We start from the raw sequence: 16,502 nt of genomic DNA, 5'->3' as shown, positions 1-16,502 counted from the left end.
TGTGTGTGTGCAGACCACAGAGGTGTTGTGTGGATGGGCTTGGCCAGTCAGCCAGCCTGAGAGTTATCCCTGACTATGTGCTTCAAGCATTGGGGCTACAATTGTACAGGCTATGCCCCTCCTCTATGGGAGGGCTGCAGTGATATATTATTTATGATTTATTAAAGCTTGACTAAGGATTCAGAAAAGCAAAGTCTGTTTCAAGCTATACAGATCAGGCAATGGCGGTACACACCTTTAATCCTAGGACTGAGAATTAAGAGACAGGCAGCCCATCCAGAACTACACAAAATAGAATCAGTCTAAAAGAGAATTATGGCTCACACCTTTAATCCCAGCAGTAGAGGGGTATAAAAGACAGGAGCAAGGAGTCAGAAGGAGGCCTTCATTCTCCAGCCACACTGAGGACAGGTCACAGTCTTAGGCTAGGTGAGAGCTCACAGAGACAGCATCAGCCCATTCAGCCTGAGGTAGAAGTAAGAAGCTAGTGGCCAGCCTATGCTTTCTGATCTTCAGCTTGAACCCCAATTATCTGTCTCTGGGTCTTTTATTTATTCATGTTCCTGAGAGCTAAGAATTCAACTATAACTCCATGCTTGTAAAACCACTTATCTCCCCAATACCCAGATTCAGGTTTGAAAGAGGCATTAGCAGTATTTTCCTTAAAATTAAATATTCCATCTTAAAATAGAATAAGATCAAAACAATAAATATTACAGCCTCTGAATTTAATATGTAAGCTAATGTAATGTTCTAACCTCTCAGGAGTCTTTTTGAATTTATCTTATATCTAAAGACATAGTTCAACCACAGCACTTAAGAATGCAATGGTATAACAGGTTGTTTGTAGTCTTAAATTTTCTAAAGTTTGTAAAGGAAGGTATTAAACCAATAGCACTTATTATAGCTAGAAAGCCTAGTACAAAGGCATAAAATGTTTTTCAAAATGAGCAGCATAAATTAAAAAGAAAACAAAACAGAAAACTTACACTAGCTTTTTTCTTATGGCTTCAAGATCATCAAACTCAATTTTTTTCTCCTTTATAGACTTTGCACTTTGATCCAGAGTATTTTGTTGGCCAGTTTCAATAATATCATCACCAGGTTTCAGCTGATCCCAACGGGCTTTAAACTTCTCCAGTTCCTGGTAATAGATCTGAAGACGTGACTTCACATTTCCTTTCATTACTTCGATCTGCAAGCCAGAGTTCAAGGGATTTAGCACAGAGGAAAACCTCGGCCTTCACATTTTTAACTTTCAGCATTTTTATTTAAAAGTAAGAAAAATGTCAACACTGAAAAACTGTTTTGTTTCTCATCAATTCCAACTATAATAAAACAATCACACCAAAACTTAGGACAAAATTTACACTAATGAGAAATAAGTGTCAACTATAAACACTAAACAGTTCCTGTCATTCACAGCACACCTACAATTATCAATAAAAGTGACAGGTTTCAGAAACGCTTCAGGGGCTGGAGGGACGGCTGCTCTTCCTGAGGACCTGGGGTTCCCAGAACCCACATGATGGCTCACAACCATCTATCTGTAACTTCAGTTCCAGTGGACCCAACACCCTGTCTGGGCCTCCAGGAGCACCGAGCACACAGACACACACGCAGGCCAAACATCTACACATAAAATAAAAACAGAAAATTCCAAAGCCTGCGGTTACTCCAGCTGCGCACACAAATTTGAATGTGAGGTGGCTGTTGCCAGCCTTCTGCAGCTGTGAGCTGAGGCAGCTGTGGGCTGAGGCAGCTGTGGGCTGAGGCAGCTGTGGACTGAGGCAAGCCAGCCAGCCAACAGCGATGGGGCATAGACAGGTGTGTGTGGCCTCAGAAGCCAGGTGGCACCCTCTCCGTCTCCCTCTGTCCGTCCCACTAGGGAGCAACTGGACAGTAAAACACCCTGGACAACACCTTGGAGATAACAGCAATTTAATTGAACAAGTGCAGGCCTCAGACAACAGCACATTTCAGTATGCAGAGAAACGTTATGAAAAAGACTCTCCTGTGAAACTGTCACTTAAAGGACGCATGGAAACATGATAAGAAGAACAGAGGGAGGTCCCTTCCAACAGCAACACGGAGCTCCCGAAGCCGGGCCACACTGAACTCCACGCCGGCTCTAACCTGATCTTTAATCATAAGTTGGTGGCTTTCCATCATCAGCTCAAACTTGTCCCACTTGGCTCTCAGGCTGCTGACTGTCTCCACCCCGCCGCCTGCCACAGTTCGCAAAAGCCTGTTTTTGTCTTCAGCTTCTTGAAACAGGGGCAAAACCTAAGGATTAAAAGAAGCAATGCATCATTTTATCGGGCCCTCAAGGTTTCATGACTCTGATTCTGATTTCATAGTTTTTTATTTGAAAGTGAAATAAAATGTTTTGTTTTTAAATAATTTGCTCAAGTCCCAGTTATAAGGTTCCTGATGCACATTATTAAATATAACAAACAAACTATAATGTCAGAAGCTAAAAGGAATGATAAATAATAATTGGGAGGCAAAGGCAAGAGAAGCAGAAATTCAAAGTCATACTCCTAAGAAACCATCCACACCTTTAAAATAAATAAATAAATAAATGCATAGAGAGAGAGGAAAGCAGGAAGGAAGGGAGGGACGGAGGGAGGGAGGGACTGCTCCAAAACCAGAAAAAGACATAAGAGAAAAAGAAACACATAGCCTGATTTCCCTGATGAACATAGACATAAAAATCCTCAGGAAAATACTTGCCAACTGAATTCAATTGTACACTATAATTAAGCTAGGTTTTATTCCAGAGTTGCAAGGGTGGTTTAGCAGATTGAAACCTATAAAGATTATACAGTTCTGCTGCCCTTGCTTGCTTACTCTTGCTGTGGTTAAACACTATGACCAAAACAACTTGAGGAGGAAAGGATGCTTCTCATCGAACACTAGGGGAAGTCAAGGCAGGCCCTTAAGGAGGAACCTAAGCAGAGGCCATGGAGAATGGTGCTTCCTGGCTCAGGCTTCTACAGCTACCCCGGCCATCTGCTTAGGGATGTGCGCCTCCCACGGTGGGCTGGGCCCTCCTGCATCAATTATCAGTGAAGACAACAACCCACAGACAAGCCCAGGGCCAATCTTAAGGAAGTGGTCCTTTAGCTGAGGTTCCCTCCTCCTGGCATGTCAACCAACAACCAAGATCAGCCAAGCAAGCACATGAAGAGATCCAGGGACGGAAACCACGTGGTCATTTCCACAGATACAGGAGAGGCCCTTGGCAAAGTTCAGTACTCTTCACGATCAAGAGCCCTGAGGCCAGGACTACAAAGGGTGAAGGTCTGCATAATGGTGGCTGCATATACATGGGAAATACAGTCCAGTGCTCCAAAACAAGACTCAAAAGTTTACAAACAATTGAGAGTCTTCTTCCTTCTTGTTCTGAACAAAACTTTAATCATCTAAATGTCCCGCAATGCTGCCTCGCTCCTTCTGGATTCTGCTTTTGCCAATCCCCCCCCCCCATCTTCAACTGCATACTTTCCCTTGTGCATCTCTGCTAACCCTGTTCTGACATCACACTCTGCATATTCCAATTCTGAAGGCAAGAATAAGGGTTGCTTACTCCAGTTATCCTGAGATCACAGCACAGCTGCAAATACCTCTAAGACGAATACAAAGTGCTACAGACACTCCCGACTTCATTACACCCCAAGTCTAATCACGCACTGCCCAGTTAGACATTTTACAGACGTCCTCACCATATTAAGGTTACATCAGTCTAAATAATCACACCAAATACCCACTTTACATAGCTCTATAAAGTAAGAATGACAATAATTGCTTTGGAGTCTCACCTCTGGCCTCCGATCCTGGAGTTTACTATACTGCAAATTTGTATCACCTATTTCTTCCACAGACTGAGGTATAACTGTTAAGATCTTCATAGCCTCGGTAACAAATGTATCGATTTCATGTATGTGAGCTGAAAGGGATGATACATCACTATTACCAAAAACACTCAGTTACAGTACATGATTGCTAAATCCAGGGTACTCAGGAGTAACAGTTACATACAGTAGACTCCATTCTCAATTATCATTTGCTTTCAGATAATAAACAATTGAAATGGAGACTAAGACCATTCTTTCCCATGAGAGGTTAGTTGTTTGACATTACACTTGGATTTTTCTAAAAGGGGGCAGAGACACAGCTCAGCAGTTAAGAGCACTGGCTGCTCTTGCAGAGGACCTGGTTCAGTTCCCAGCACCCACAGGGCGGCTCACAGACATCATAACTCTAGTTCCAAAGAACCAGCATGTTTTTCTGATCTCCATGGGCAACAGGTACGCACGTGGTACACATACAGATAGAACACTCTACACGTCTACAAAGAAATTAATGAAAATATTGAGGACACATACAGGTAAAACACTCTACACATCTACAAAGAAATTAATGAAAATATTGAGAAAAAAAAACTAAAATGTATTCCCTTCCTAGTTATCTTTACTAACAATCAGAAACATTGCCAGGCTTCTAAATAATGCTAAACGTACCATTTGGAAAAATAAGGATAAATATTATGTCAAAATTACTATCATTCTCAATTGCATACAACAAATTAATATCATCCAGACTTCCAACAACAAAACTGTCTGTTTTTTATATGTTTAAAAGCTAAATGAGAATTTTCCTGCTTTCTTAAAATTATCATTGTGAGTAAATTTTATTTAAGAAGATACCCTAACTCCAATTTAACCTATAATTGAGATCCACATTTTGTAACTATGGAAACCGCGGCTCCAAAGACAAAAGTGATACAAAGGGCTTTACTCTGGATGGACTTCTTCAGAGAAAGGACGAGCATCTCGAATAACTTCTGGATGAGGTCATCGATCACAGTCTTCACGGGGCTGCAGTTGATGTTGAGACAGTCCACCTTGACAGAACTGAGGGCAATGGACACGGGATTCTCAGCTTAGTGTGAGTTAGAACACATTTCAACAAATTTACCAAGGTGTGACCATATCTTTAAAAGCATACGCATGGGTTTAATCCACAAACTTCCTTCTATACCTACCTAGGTTAGTGAATAAATCCACGTAGCAACGATTCTCTTTGTTTACCTGCTTGACTGACTGTCTGACAAGGCCTTCCAGTCTGCCCTCAAACTCACAATTCTCCTGCCTCAGCCTCCTGAGTGCTGTGATAATATGCACCATACCTGGCTTAAAGTACTAATTTTTAATCATGAAATATGTCCATTTTTAAAAATTGTGAGTAATTAAAGCACCAGCAAGAGAATATATTTAAATGTTTTTAAGCGTTCCAATTGTTTCAGCATATATTTAAATTACTTTGTAGCCATCATATAAATAAGGATAAAAAACAAATGTAGACAGAATGAAGAATGAATAGAGATTATTAAGACACTAAACAATAAAGCCAACAATGCCATTTTACACCTAATTACAGCTAATTCCAACATTGACAAAAATGGGAAAAAAACATTAATTTTAAATTAGTCTTCGGTTTGTAGGCAAAGAAAACCTTCAGGAATGCTGGTGAAAGTATAAACCATTCTAACTAAGCCAGGCACAACCACATCTCTACACAGGCACTCGGGAAGTGGAGGGAGGAAGATCACAAGTTTGTGATCACCCATACGAACAAGAGAGTTCAAGGCCAGCCTGGCCTATGCTATCTCAAAAACAAACAAACAAACAAATAAATAAATAAATAAAATGTTATGAAGAGCACTTATTTTGTCTCAAGAATTCTACCTTTAGAATGTAAGTCTTTTTGTTTACTTGCTTTGAGACAAGGTATCCTCATGTGATGCTAGTCTTGATCTTCCCCATCTCTACCTCCAGTGCTGAGATTAGAGGCATGTGTCACCATGTCCTTTAGAATTGATCCTAACACAGATTTTGGAAGAGACCATGCAACTTCCACTTTACTAAACCAGCACAATCAATCCCTAACTATAATCTGAACATTTGTCCCTATACCTACAGATATGTGTAGTCCTCACATCTCATTAAGGAACCTTCTCTTTGCAACAGGAGACAACTACAGAAAACCACACACAAACCAATCAAAATGCAGAGTTGTGGAACCCAGTCCCAATGGCTGCATCACAACACAACTCCCACACCTGAAGCTCGGGGATCATTGCGGAAGAGAGGGTGGAGATACTGTAAGAGCCAAAGGGTAAGGAGTTTGTTCTGAGGCTGTGTCTTCTGCAATGTCAGAAGCTACAGCCATAAAGTCTCACTAACATGGCTGCCTAAATAGGGGCTGAGCAAGGACAATATCAACAGGCATGCCAAAGCGGATGGGGAAGCATTCAGGCTTCAACCCTACACAAAGAAGCACAGGCAACTGAGGAACAGTGAGAGGAGAAGAAATGCCTTCCCCCAGGGAAGCAAACCAACTGTTATCTAATACCACGTGACCGGAACTGAAACACACACAAGTATACGGACTGAGCAGGCTGTACCTAACACTTAGGAATACACACACAACAATAATTAAAGAGAAAGAGGTCATGAGTTTCACAGACAGAAACATGGGGTATCTGGGAAGGTTAGGAGAGGGGATGATATAATTATCTTATAATCTCAAAAAAACAAAAAGAAATATTTTTTTAAAAAAACTTTGGGAATTCTTTCTTTTTAGTTTCACATAGCCAGGCTAGCTTTAAATTCCCTCGACAGCCAAAAACAGCCTTGAATTCGTTATTGTCCTTTGCCACCCTCCCCCCCCCCCCAGTTACAGAACTATACCACCACACTCAGGCCAAAGAAAATGTTTAAGCCAGATGCCAACACATTGTCAGAGAATTATCTGAAAACTCGGGAACAAGCTGAGTGTGTCAGCTGGGGGGACTAGGAGCACATGCTCAGTCCCAGGAGCTCATGAGCGGAAGGCAGGAAGACAGCTAATTCCAACACAGGCTGTGTGGTTTAATGACAGCCTGTCTTCACATAAAAATAAAGATGGCTGGAGTGTAGCTCAGGGTAGAGCAATTGCCTAGCATGTACAAGGGGCTGGGTTCAGTCCTCTGTACCATAAAAAAAAAACAGGTAGGCAGGCAGGAAGACAAACACAGTAGGTAACTATTTCTACATCTCAAAATCTCAGGCTCACTAATATCCTAACAAAACTATCCCTGACTTTGTCCCTATACTTAGTTCAATTTCTAATACAGAATATAATCCATTCAGTATTAAAAGGACAGTTAATCTGTACCAGTAATATAAATGGAAATTACTCCACACAATCCTAAGAAGTATTTCTTGTCTTGCTAGTATGTTGAAAGTAGAAGAAATTGAGGTCCATACTTCGAATTTGTGCCAGGTCATGCAACTGCTGAGCCAGCTAACTACAGAAGCCAGTCCCTAAGCCCCTCAGCAACCACGACGCTCCCATCAGACACACTTGGTGCACTACCAGAGTAAGTGCCTTGGTCACAGGTACCTCTTCTTCTTGCCCATAGTTATGTAAAGTTCTCTGTGATATCAGTACTCATCAAACACTTACTAAAAGAAAGACTAAGTTAACAAGGGTGATGGATGTTATCTTTCCTAAGTGACATGTTCATTCTCATGGAATTCATTGTCACAAACATTTTCGGCAGCAGAGGCATACATTCTCACAAAGCTGGATCATGAAATTCCCCTCAGAGACAGACCTGTGAGTTAGGAATATGTTTTTCCACGGGCCTGGTCCCACAGCCACACCAGCCCCAAGTAACACACAGAGACGCTGTATTAGATATAAAGCTGTTGGCCAGGTACTAGTTTCTTATCGGCTAGCTCTGTCTTAAATATTAACCCATTTCTGTTAACCTAAGTATTTCCATGTGGTCTCATCTTACAAGAGAGAGGGGCTGACGCTCTACTCTCTCTGTCCTCCATGATGAATCTCCTCCCTACTCCTTCCTCTCTCCTCCTTGTCTCCTAGTCCCGCCTATCTTGCTTTCCTATTGGCCAACAGTGCTTTATTCATTAACCAATCAGAGAAACATATCTACAGAATGACATCTCCCATCACCCGTGTCCACATTTGCAGCAGTGCCTAGATGTGCCTCTGTGCTCCAATCCCCCAAACCACCCTGAAGGGAAGCAGCACAGTTGAAGGGTGGAGATAAATTCCATTAACTTTACAGTCCCCGGAAGACTCTCGGCAGCAGCTTCCAAATGCAGCTTGACTGTATTAAATCTTAGCTCCTCGTCCTAAAGCTGAACGTAGCCTCTGCTCCAATCCGTTCTGCCCACCCAGGTCTCAGCACAGAGCCCAGAATGCAGTCTTCTCTCACTGCCCTCCCCCGCACTGTCCTACCCACACCCACACAGTAGTTGGATCTACAAGCGTGACTACGCCGACGACGTGGAGACACTCTCACCAGCCACGTCACAACTACTGTCGCACAAGCACGTCAACTTCTCGTACCTGGGAAGCCGGTCCACTTCTTTCCCTTTTATTTTCAGTGCTTTAAAGTTTTTCTCCCAATCATGCACAGTAAAAAGATGCTTTTCAATCAGAGCTTCCATATCTACTTGTCCAATTACAACCCATTCCTATTCAAAGAAGGAAAGCCACATTAATGAAGGGGAACCCACCAGCAGATACTGAAAGAGAAGGACCCACTGACTAAAAACAAAGTGAGGAAAACAAACCATTTTAGGTCTCTTCTCAGATTAATATGTATGCATTCAAGGGCAGAATCACTCCTACGAAGTACAACTTACAGACCTACAGTATCCAGCTTCCGACCAATCTAGAAATCTCAAATGTAGATTTTACATTGCAAGAGCAGCTGAGGAGCCCATGGAACTCTGATCTAAGACTCTTGTTCAGGACCAATGGTCACTGAGAAGAGCGTTTGTATTCTGGAGTCGGTTAGTATCATACACTTACTCAGAAATAGGCACAGTAAATCGTCACATCATGGTGACATTTTAAACAGGAACAGAGGCATACATTGTGGTGTATAAACGATACAGCCTAGATTTATACCACCTAGGCTTCTACAGGCAAATGCTACATTCCCACAAAAACAAAACTGCCCAGTGAAGGATTTCTCAAAATGTACACCATTAAATCTCTGGAATTAAATTAGCATTTGAGCACTCTCTCTCAAAATATATTATCCTCAGAATTAAAGCTGATGCAAACGTCACATTACGCTCCAAGCTGATTTAAAAGAATGCAGAATTCCTTTCTCAAACTTCATAAAATAATGACAAAATTGGCTATAACTTCTTTCGCTGTGCAGCATAAACCTAGGCTGAGAGACTATAAAATCGCCTCCCTGGTTTGCATATCTTCAGCTCCCTTCACCGTAGAGAAAATACATTTGCATATTGACTAAGTCAATAGCACTGTGAGAGGGTAGGTGTGTGCATGCTCTGTACCTTGTGCTGATGAAGGACAGCTGACAGCCTCCTAAACAGATCTTCTGCTTTACTGTAAATAGTCAGAAATCCACTTGCATTTCTATCAATCATAACAGAGAATATTGACTCATCTCCACCGTCGCCCACTCCCTTAAACTGATTGGGAATGCCGATGAACCTCTTCATTTCTCTGTAATATTTAGCCCGGATTTCTTCAAAAGGGGGCCTAAATTGTAACCTTCCCTGTCTGGAAAGACAGTGTGAAAGACATTCTAAGTCTTTTAAAATTATATGGCTTCAAATATAAGTAATGACAAAGACTGAGCTTGAGGATGACAGGGGATCTCAAAGCCTCTCACTTGAAGGTTAAGTCGACACTGATCTCTGGCAGGTTCTCGTTCAGCGCCTCCAGGCCCATCTGATACTGGTGCTCCAGGGCCTTGTAGAGCTGGTGGTTCCAGTGCTGCCTCCAGGCGTGCATGTCGCTGGCTTGGAACCCCTGAAATGTCATTCGCCTTTTCAATTTCAAAAGTGGTACTACATTATGATTTTTAAGCTACATAAAGCACATTGAACAGATTAAAACTCACTTTAACTATTTTAAAATACGCAACTTTAACTGTCAGTTTTAGCAAGATGGCTTGTGAAATATTCAAGTTGAAAGTCTCACCATATAAATATTATACAAGAGGCTCACTAAAATTAAAAATTTAAGCCAACATTACATTCTTACTTGAAGCTGGTTTTACAGTGGTCTACTTTGTGAATTCTCCCGTATTGTTTCAAAGTTCTCAAAAAAAGAAAAAAAAAAGTATATCACTCTTCATTTCATAGTCCCTGATAATTCACTGAATATTTTAAAAATAAGAAACTTGCTGGGCAGAGGTGGCGTACACCTTTAATCTCAGCACTTGGGAGGCAGAAGCAGGCGGATCTCTGTGAGGTCAAGGCCAGCCTGGTCTACAGAGTGAGCTCCAGGACAGGCTCCAAAGCTACACAGAGAAATCCTGTCTCAAAAAACAAAACATAAAAATAAATAAATAAATAAATAAATAAATAAATAAATAAATAAATAAGACACTTCAATTAGATTTCTCCAAACAGTTGCTTTGGTTTGATATTGCTGTTTGCTCCCATAAAGTATGAAGACATCTACTCTAGCACGTTGGGCTTTTTCTTCAATTCTGAGAACCAGAAAATACATTAAAACAGCTCAGCTGCAGTTCAGATCCTAACTAGATGATGTGTTCTAAGAAGAAAAACATCCTGACAGTTACTTCACACAGACTTCGGTTTCAACCTAACGCATTCTGCAGTCTCTTGAAAGAGAATAGCAAACAGTAAATTTGTAAGTTCCAAGTCGGAACAGCAAACTAGACAGGGACTTGGCATTATGTGAGACACAGAGAAGTCTCCCTTTACATGGTTAGCACAGACTCAACGGGATGTACGGCATTTGTATGTGAGTCAGTAGAGCAGTCTGTATTTGTTTATCATTGTGTATGCACTTGTCACTGAGCCATACACCCAGACATGAAGCACAACCACGCACCTGGGCTGCCACACTTGCTAAGCCAGTTCTCAGTTCCTGCAGCCCATCCTTCCAACGCTGCTGCTGCCGAAGCAGGTCAATATTCATAAGAACGACCACCTGTTAGGAAGAGAGCAACTTTCCAGTGACCCAGCCATCTGTCCAAGTGACAATGAGCCACCCTGTGTCACCTGTCAATGCCTGAGGTACACTAAGAAGGGCAAAATCCCACATCAGCACTGTTCCGGACAACGCTGCATGAAGCAGCAAGCTCATGAGGACTCCTCTCATGAGGATGCAAAGTAGAAAGCAGGGATCTGCGCTTAGGCAGGACATAGAATTTGTTGGGAAAGGTGCAAGCCCCAAAAGCTGGTTTCCTGGTACTGACATCTGTACTCGGCTAGGTTAGTAGTCACCAGCAGAAGTCAGGTAAAGGGAAACAAACTATTTGTGCAGCTTTAGATCTCAAATTACTTCAAAAGGAAAAACTGTAGCTATATTCTAATTGTATTTATTCCATTCTATTCATCGTATAATAAACTCTATAAATAAAATATACCTTTTCACAAAACGTCGTGTGCCACTTTCTCAGCTTTCTGTTTTCAGTGGCAAGCCTCTCGGCAGCGTTTTGGAGTTTCTGGATGTAGCCTTCTAACTCCTTAGGGTTGTCCCAGGTAATCTGTGACTTGCTCCCACTTCCTGCCTTTGAATTCTACAGTAACATACACAACACTGTTCAGACACATTTCTTTTTTTATGGGTTAATTTTATGTACAAGCCCAATTATTCTTAACATTGGTCTCTATGAAGATTGAACATATAAATTGCAAATTGTTTGCTGTCATGGAGTACCATGTAGTTTAAAACGTTTTGTGAGTTTTTCCAATTTCCTATGTATGTACATTTAAATGAACAAGAAAGTGAACAAGTCTTGAGTTACAAAATCTGGAGATGGTTTAAAAACAAAACAAAACACTCAAGAACTCTGTAAGACAGGATCTCAAACTTAGTGGAAAAGAGTATAATAGCATAAAAAGCTGTATATGATATATATTAATGTAGTCATCAAAACCAATACCAAGGTATGTAAAGGGTTCTAATTCCTTAAATGTCACTAAGAACGAAGGAATCTCCAGAGACAGGATGAAGTCAAGCTTGCACCGTAGATGCTGGAGAACTGAAAACTGAGAAAGAACCTATCAAATTGCATCACAAAGCACAGTGCTCTCACTTACCTTAATGATCTGTTCAAAGGCTAAGGCAGACTGCAGCATCATTGGCCTCTGACTCTGAATCATCTGTTGATCGATGGAATTGTAAAAATGTGCCACCTACAAAATACAAGTCCAATTAACAGCAAGAAATAATAAAGTTTGCTTTTAGCACATTTAATAGTAATAATTTTTCTCAACTATAAAAAGTTTTTCATCTCCAGATCAAAATTTATTTATGAATCAACATGCCCAATCAAAATATATATGATGAGTTTCTATAATTTATCAAGACATGTCCTAACACTGGTTAAATGAACAATAAATTTTAGTCTCTGGAATCAAGATCACTACATTGGAAAGAAGGGAATCCAGTACTAAAGAAAGCCTCAGTGCTGAAGGACCAAATTTCTACCTCCTGCACTTCTCAAAGGCATGCAAGCCCTCTGTAGAATACATCATACTATCTATACGATCAAACCCTTGGTAGAATACAACACAACTGTTCTGATCAAAACTTGACTTGTCATGTTTTCTCTCATATCCCACATCAGCAAAGACCTCTACTTTCACAATATACCTTAGTCCAACCACATTTTCCTACCTCTGTCCTCTAATCTGATTCATGCACCGATCTCTTGGCAAGACCAGGGGAACAGTCTGCAAACTAACTAGTCCCCCCCCCACCCGCTTCAACTCCTAGCTTCTCAAGCTACTGTTGTGATGATGGACAAGCCATTAGACCTGTGCTCCCCTTTACACTGGGGAAATGAAGGGTGAACTGAAGCGCTTGCCCCTCCTTGATTCTCAGGGCAGACATGCCTATACCCACAGTGGGTGAGAAGCCCTTGAACGCTGCCATTCAATACCATCTGCATCACTCATCATGCAAAATGTACAACTTACACATGCCTACACAGAAGGCTCATCCTCACACACAGCTTACCAACCTCAGCACACAATTCTCTCCCGAATACCTTTCATGTCTGCTCTTCAAGGAGGCATGTTACAGTATCAAAAGTATCAAACTATCAAAGTGAAATAGAACTACCACACGACCCAGATGTAGCACATCTGGACATACCCAAAGGACTCCACACCTCAGTACAGAGACATGTCCGTGTTCGTTGCTATGTTATCCACAATAGCTAGAAATGGGGTAAGTCTAGATGTCCATCAACTGATGAATGGCTAATGAAAACATAGTTCATATACACAGCTATAGCAATTAAAGTTTGCACCCCATGCTCTCTCTCATATGCTGATCCTAGCTTCAAATGTTTAGGTCTGTGTGTTTAACTTGGGAGTATGCAAAGAAGCCAGGAAAGCAGAAAGAGGTAGAGGGAGGAGGCTTATTGGGGGGAGTACTAGCAGAGGGGAGAGTATTGGGGGCTAAAGGCTTAACGAGGGATATGGGGTAGAGGAATGGGAGAGAAAGAAGTGAGGCATGGAATAAACAAAACTAAGGATGTTATAGAAACCCTTACAGAATCATCCTCCTTTGTAAGCTATTAAAAACGTGTTTGTTTGTTTGTTTGTTTTTAAATAAGGAATCGGGACAATGGTACTCTGTGTGGCTTGACAATGCAGACAAAATGATTATATGAAAACTTCAGAAAAATGATTACCTGAAAACTTCAGTACCAAGTATGGCACACCTACCTACAGGTTATTGATCAGGGAGGCCCCAAAGGCTTCCAAGACAAGATAGGCTATTATCAGCACTATTTGTTGTCACCCTTAACTAGAGCATAGGGCCCTACTGCTATTGACACCACACATTTTGAATGCAGTACACAGAGAAGTCAATGAGACACAGCCAAGCATCTTCCTCGCTAATGGCTAGCATTCTCAGTCCTGCTGGGGATATACAGGCTGGGTGGGGAGAAATGACATTATCGCCTGTGGTGGTTTGAATGAGAATGCCCCAAAGGCTCATATGTTTGCATGCTTAGACCCCAGCCAATGAACTACTTGGAAGGGCTGGGAGGCGTGGCCTTGTTAGAGTAGGTGTGGCTTTGTTGGAGATGTATGTCACTGGGGGGGGGGGGGGTAACCTTTGCAGTTTCAAAAGGCCCCACCAGGTTTCCTTCTGTGCCTACTGCCTGTGGACCAGCGTGCAAGGCTCTCAGCTACTAACCCAGTGCGTGCCATGCTTGTCTGCTTCCTGCCGTGATGACCATAGACTAACACTCTGAAACTATAGCCAACCCCCAGGTAAATCCTTTCTTTTGGAAAGAGTTGCCAATATGTAAAGTCAAGTTGTCTTGGTGATGGTGCCTCATCACAGCAATAGACATATAACTTGGAGAGGGTCTTACTGACCACTGCGCCCTTCCTACAACAATACTGACCTGCCAATGTACACAAGGGTGTGAGAGGGTCATGACTGTGACAGGGGAACAATCTGCTTTCTGACTGGATTTAAGGCCTGCTCCATGCAAAGGAATTCACGCCTGGTCCTATAAACCCAACCAATGGCCAGGAAGGCTCAGGTGGTAAGAAGAAATCTACAGTTGATGCTACACTAAATGCTCATGTTGCCAATTGCTCCCTAAATATTTCTGAGTACCACAAAATAGTGCCACTCTAACTTTGGTCAAAGAAGCGTCTTTTTTCAGTGGGTGGCAGTTAATGTGAAAAGTCATAATTAGTCAAACAGCTGAGAAACATGACTCCTGAGTGAGTGCTCAACCCCCAGAGATACATCCATCAAGCCTTTGCCAAAGGCTAAAGGATCATGGTCGATGGCGAGGTGGGGGTAATATAGGAGGTGGGAAGTACTGTGAAATGCTGTCTTCAGCACATGGCATGGCCTTGCACGTGTGGGCTCTTAGATGGACATGGCATGGCCTTGCATGTATGGATTCATAGCTGCACATGGCATGGCCTTGCACGTATGGGCTCACAGCTGCACATGGCATGGCCTTGCACGTATGGATTCACAGCTGCACATGGCATGGCCTTGCATGTATGGATTCACAGCTGCACATGGCATGGCCTTGCACGTATGGGCTCACAGCTGCACATGGCATGGCCTTGCACGTATGGGCTCACAGCTGCACATGGCATGGCCTTGCACGTATGGGCTCACAGCTGCACATGGCATGGCCTTGCACGTGTGGGCTCATAGCAGCTGTGGCTTCTATACAAGGTCAACACAACATTCCAACACTGACCTCACAAGACCTTACCCTAGCCTGGAAGCTGCCAGCAGGTGGGGGCTGCTGTGGAAATGAGAGTCATCTTTGTGGGCTGTGGTCTCTGGTGAGTCATTCATGTGAAGTGGACGGCCCCACACCCATGCACATGTAGGCAGCAGTACTAGAACTCAGTGAGTTAAGAGGGAATGAAGGTGAAACGGGGTTGTGTTGGAAGACCCAGGTGGAGAGGGAGACGGCAATGGGAGTCAGTGTGATCAAGGTAGATACACTATGAAACTGTCAAAGAATAAATAAAAAGTGTGTGTGTCTGTGAGGTGTGTGCGTGTGTGCGTGTGTGCGCGTGTGTGTGGTATGTGTGTTTGTTATGTGTGTGTGGTGTGTGTGTCTGTGTGTGTGGTATGTGTGCGTGTGTCTGTGTGTGTGTGTGTGTGTGTGTGTGTGCGTGAGTGTGTGTGTGTGTGTCTAAGTGGGCTTGGAAGTTGGTGCCACATACCTGTAACACTTGAGAGGCACACACAGGCTAATCTGAAGCCAGCCTGGGCTACATAGCTAGTCTCAGGCCAGCCAGGACTATATTGTGAGACCTTGTCTCAAGTAATTAATTAAACAGAGGTGGGGCTTAGTAGGTCTTCACGGCGATGGCAATGCACGCTCTTGAAAGGGATTGTGGGGCCTCTCCCACCCCTCCTCTCCTTTTTGTTCCTAGCCATGATAAGTGGTTTTACACCACCCATGTTCCTACTATGTGCTGACTTCCTTGATGTAGGCCCAAAAGCAAGACAGCCACTGACCACAGGCTGGAACTTGCAAATCTGTGAACCAAAACACTTTCTCTTCTCTCAACTGTTTGCTACAGTACGGAACACTTCAAAGGCTAGGCAGAGAAGGCAAAAGCCACAAGTTGACCTGGACCTGATTCAAGGGGTTGGCAACCTGGTAACGAGTGTCTGTTTTAAACAGAGAAACAACCGCATGGTACAGGTAACTCGACCAAGACCAATTAACCTGGGAATCCTCTCTAAGTATCTGAAAGATAGGTAGAGAACTCTCATTAGAAGTTCCTTTAAGACTTTTCCATGTAATAAGGAAAAGGGAAGAAAGAAGAGAGTGGGTAGGAAAGGACAGGAGGGAAAGAAGGAATGTCATTTTTCCAAAAGGTTTTAAATGCAAGTTAATGGCAATACTGTCTTAAGTTTTAAAATTCTTGGATAGATTAACAAGT

The 16,502-nt window shown here is 42.5% G+C and overlaps 1 protein-coding gene across 1 annotated transcript in view; it reads right to left on the bottom strand.

The window, feature by feature from the left end:
• The window catches only part of Dync2h1 (dynein cytoplasmic 2 heavy chain 1), a 185,863-nt gene that overhangs the window by 154,158 nt on the left and 15,203 nt on the right, over positions 1-16,502 (bottom strand). Inside the window, exons 13-22 of the mRNA XM_051177788.1 lie at positions 12,141-12,236; positions 11,465-11,617; positions 10,927-11,025; positions 9,734-9,873; positions 9,393-9,621; positions 8,428-8,555; positions 4,804-4,919; positions 3,825-3,952; positions 2,137-2,286; positions 990-1,195 (exon numbers count right to left, since the gene is read on the bottom strand). Of these exons, the coding sequence (XP_051033745.1) occupies positions 990-1,195; positions 2,137-2,286; positions 3,825-3,952; positions 4,804-4,919; positions 8,428-8,555; positions 9,393-9,621; positions 9,734-9,873; positions 10,927-11,025; positions 11,465-11,617; positions 12,141-12,236 (1,445 nt within the window). The remainder of the gene's footprint in view (positions 1-989; positions 1,196-2,136; positions 2,287-3,824; positions 3,953-4,803; positions 4,920-8,427; positions 8,556-9,392; positions 9,622-9,733; positions 9,874-10,926; positions 11,026-11,464; positions 11,618-12,140; positions 12,237-16,502) is intronic.

This window comes from Phodopus roborovskii, unplaced genomic scaffold (genome assembly GCF_943737965.1).
Source record: "Phodopus roborovskii unplaced genomic scaffold, PHOROB, whole genome shotgun sequence".
Classification (NCBI taxonomy): domain Eukaryota; kingdom Metazoa; phylum Chordata; class Mammalia; order Rodentia; family Cricetidae; genus Phodopus; species Phodopus roborovskii.
Note: the sequence above shows the minus strand (reverse complement) of the source record. Positions and strands in the feature narration are given on the sequence as shown.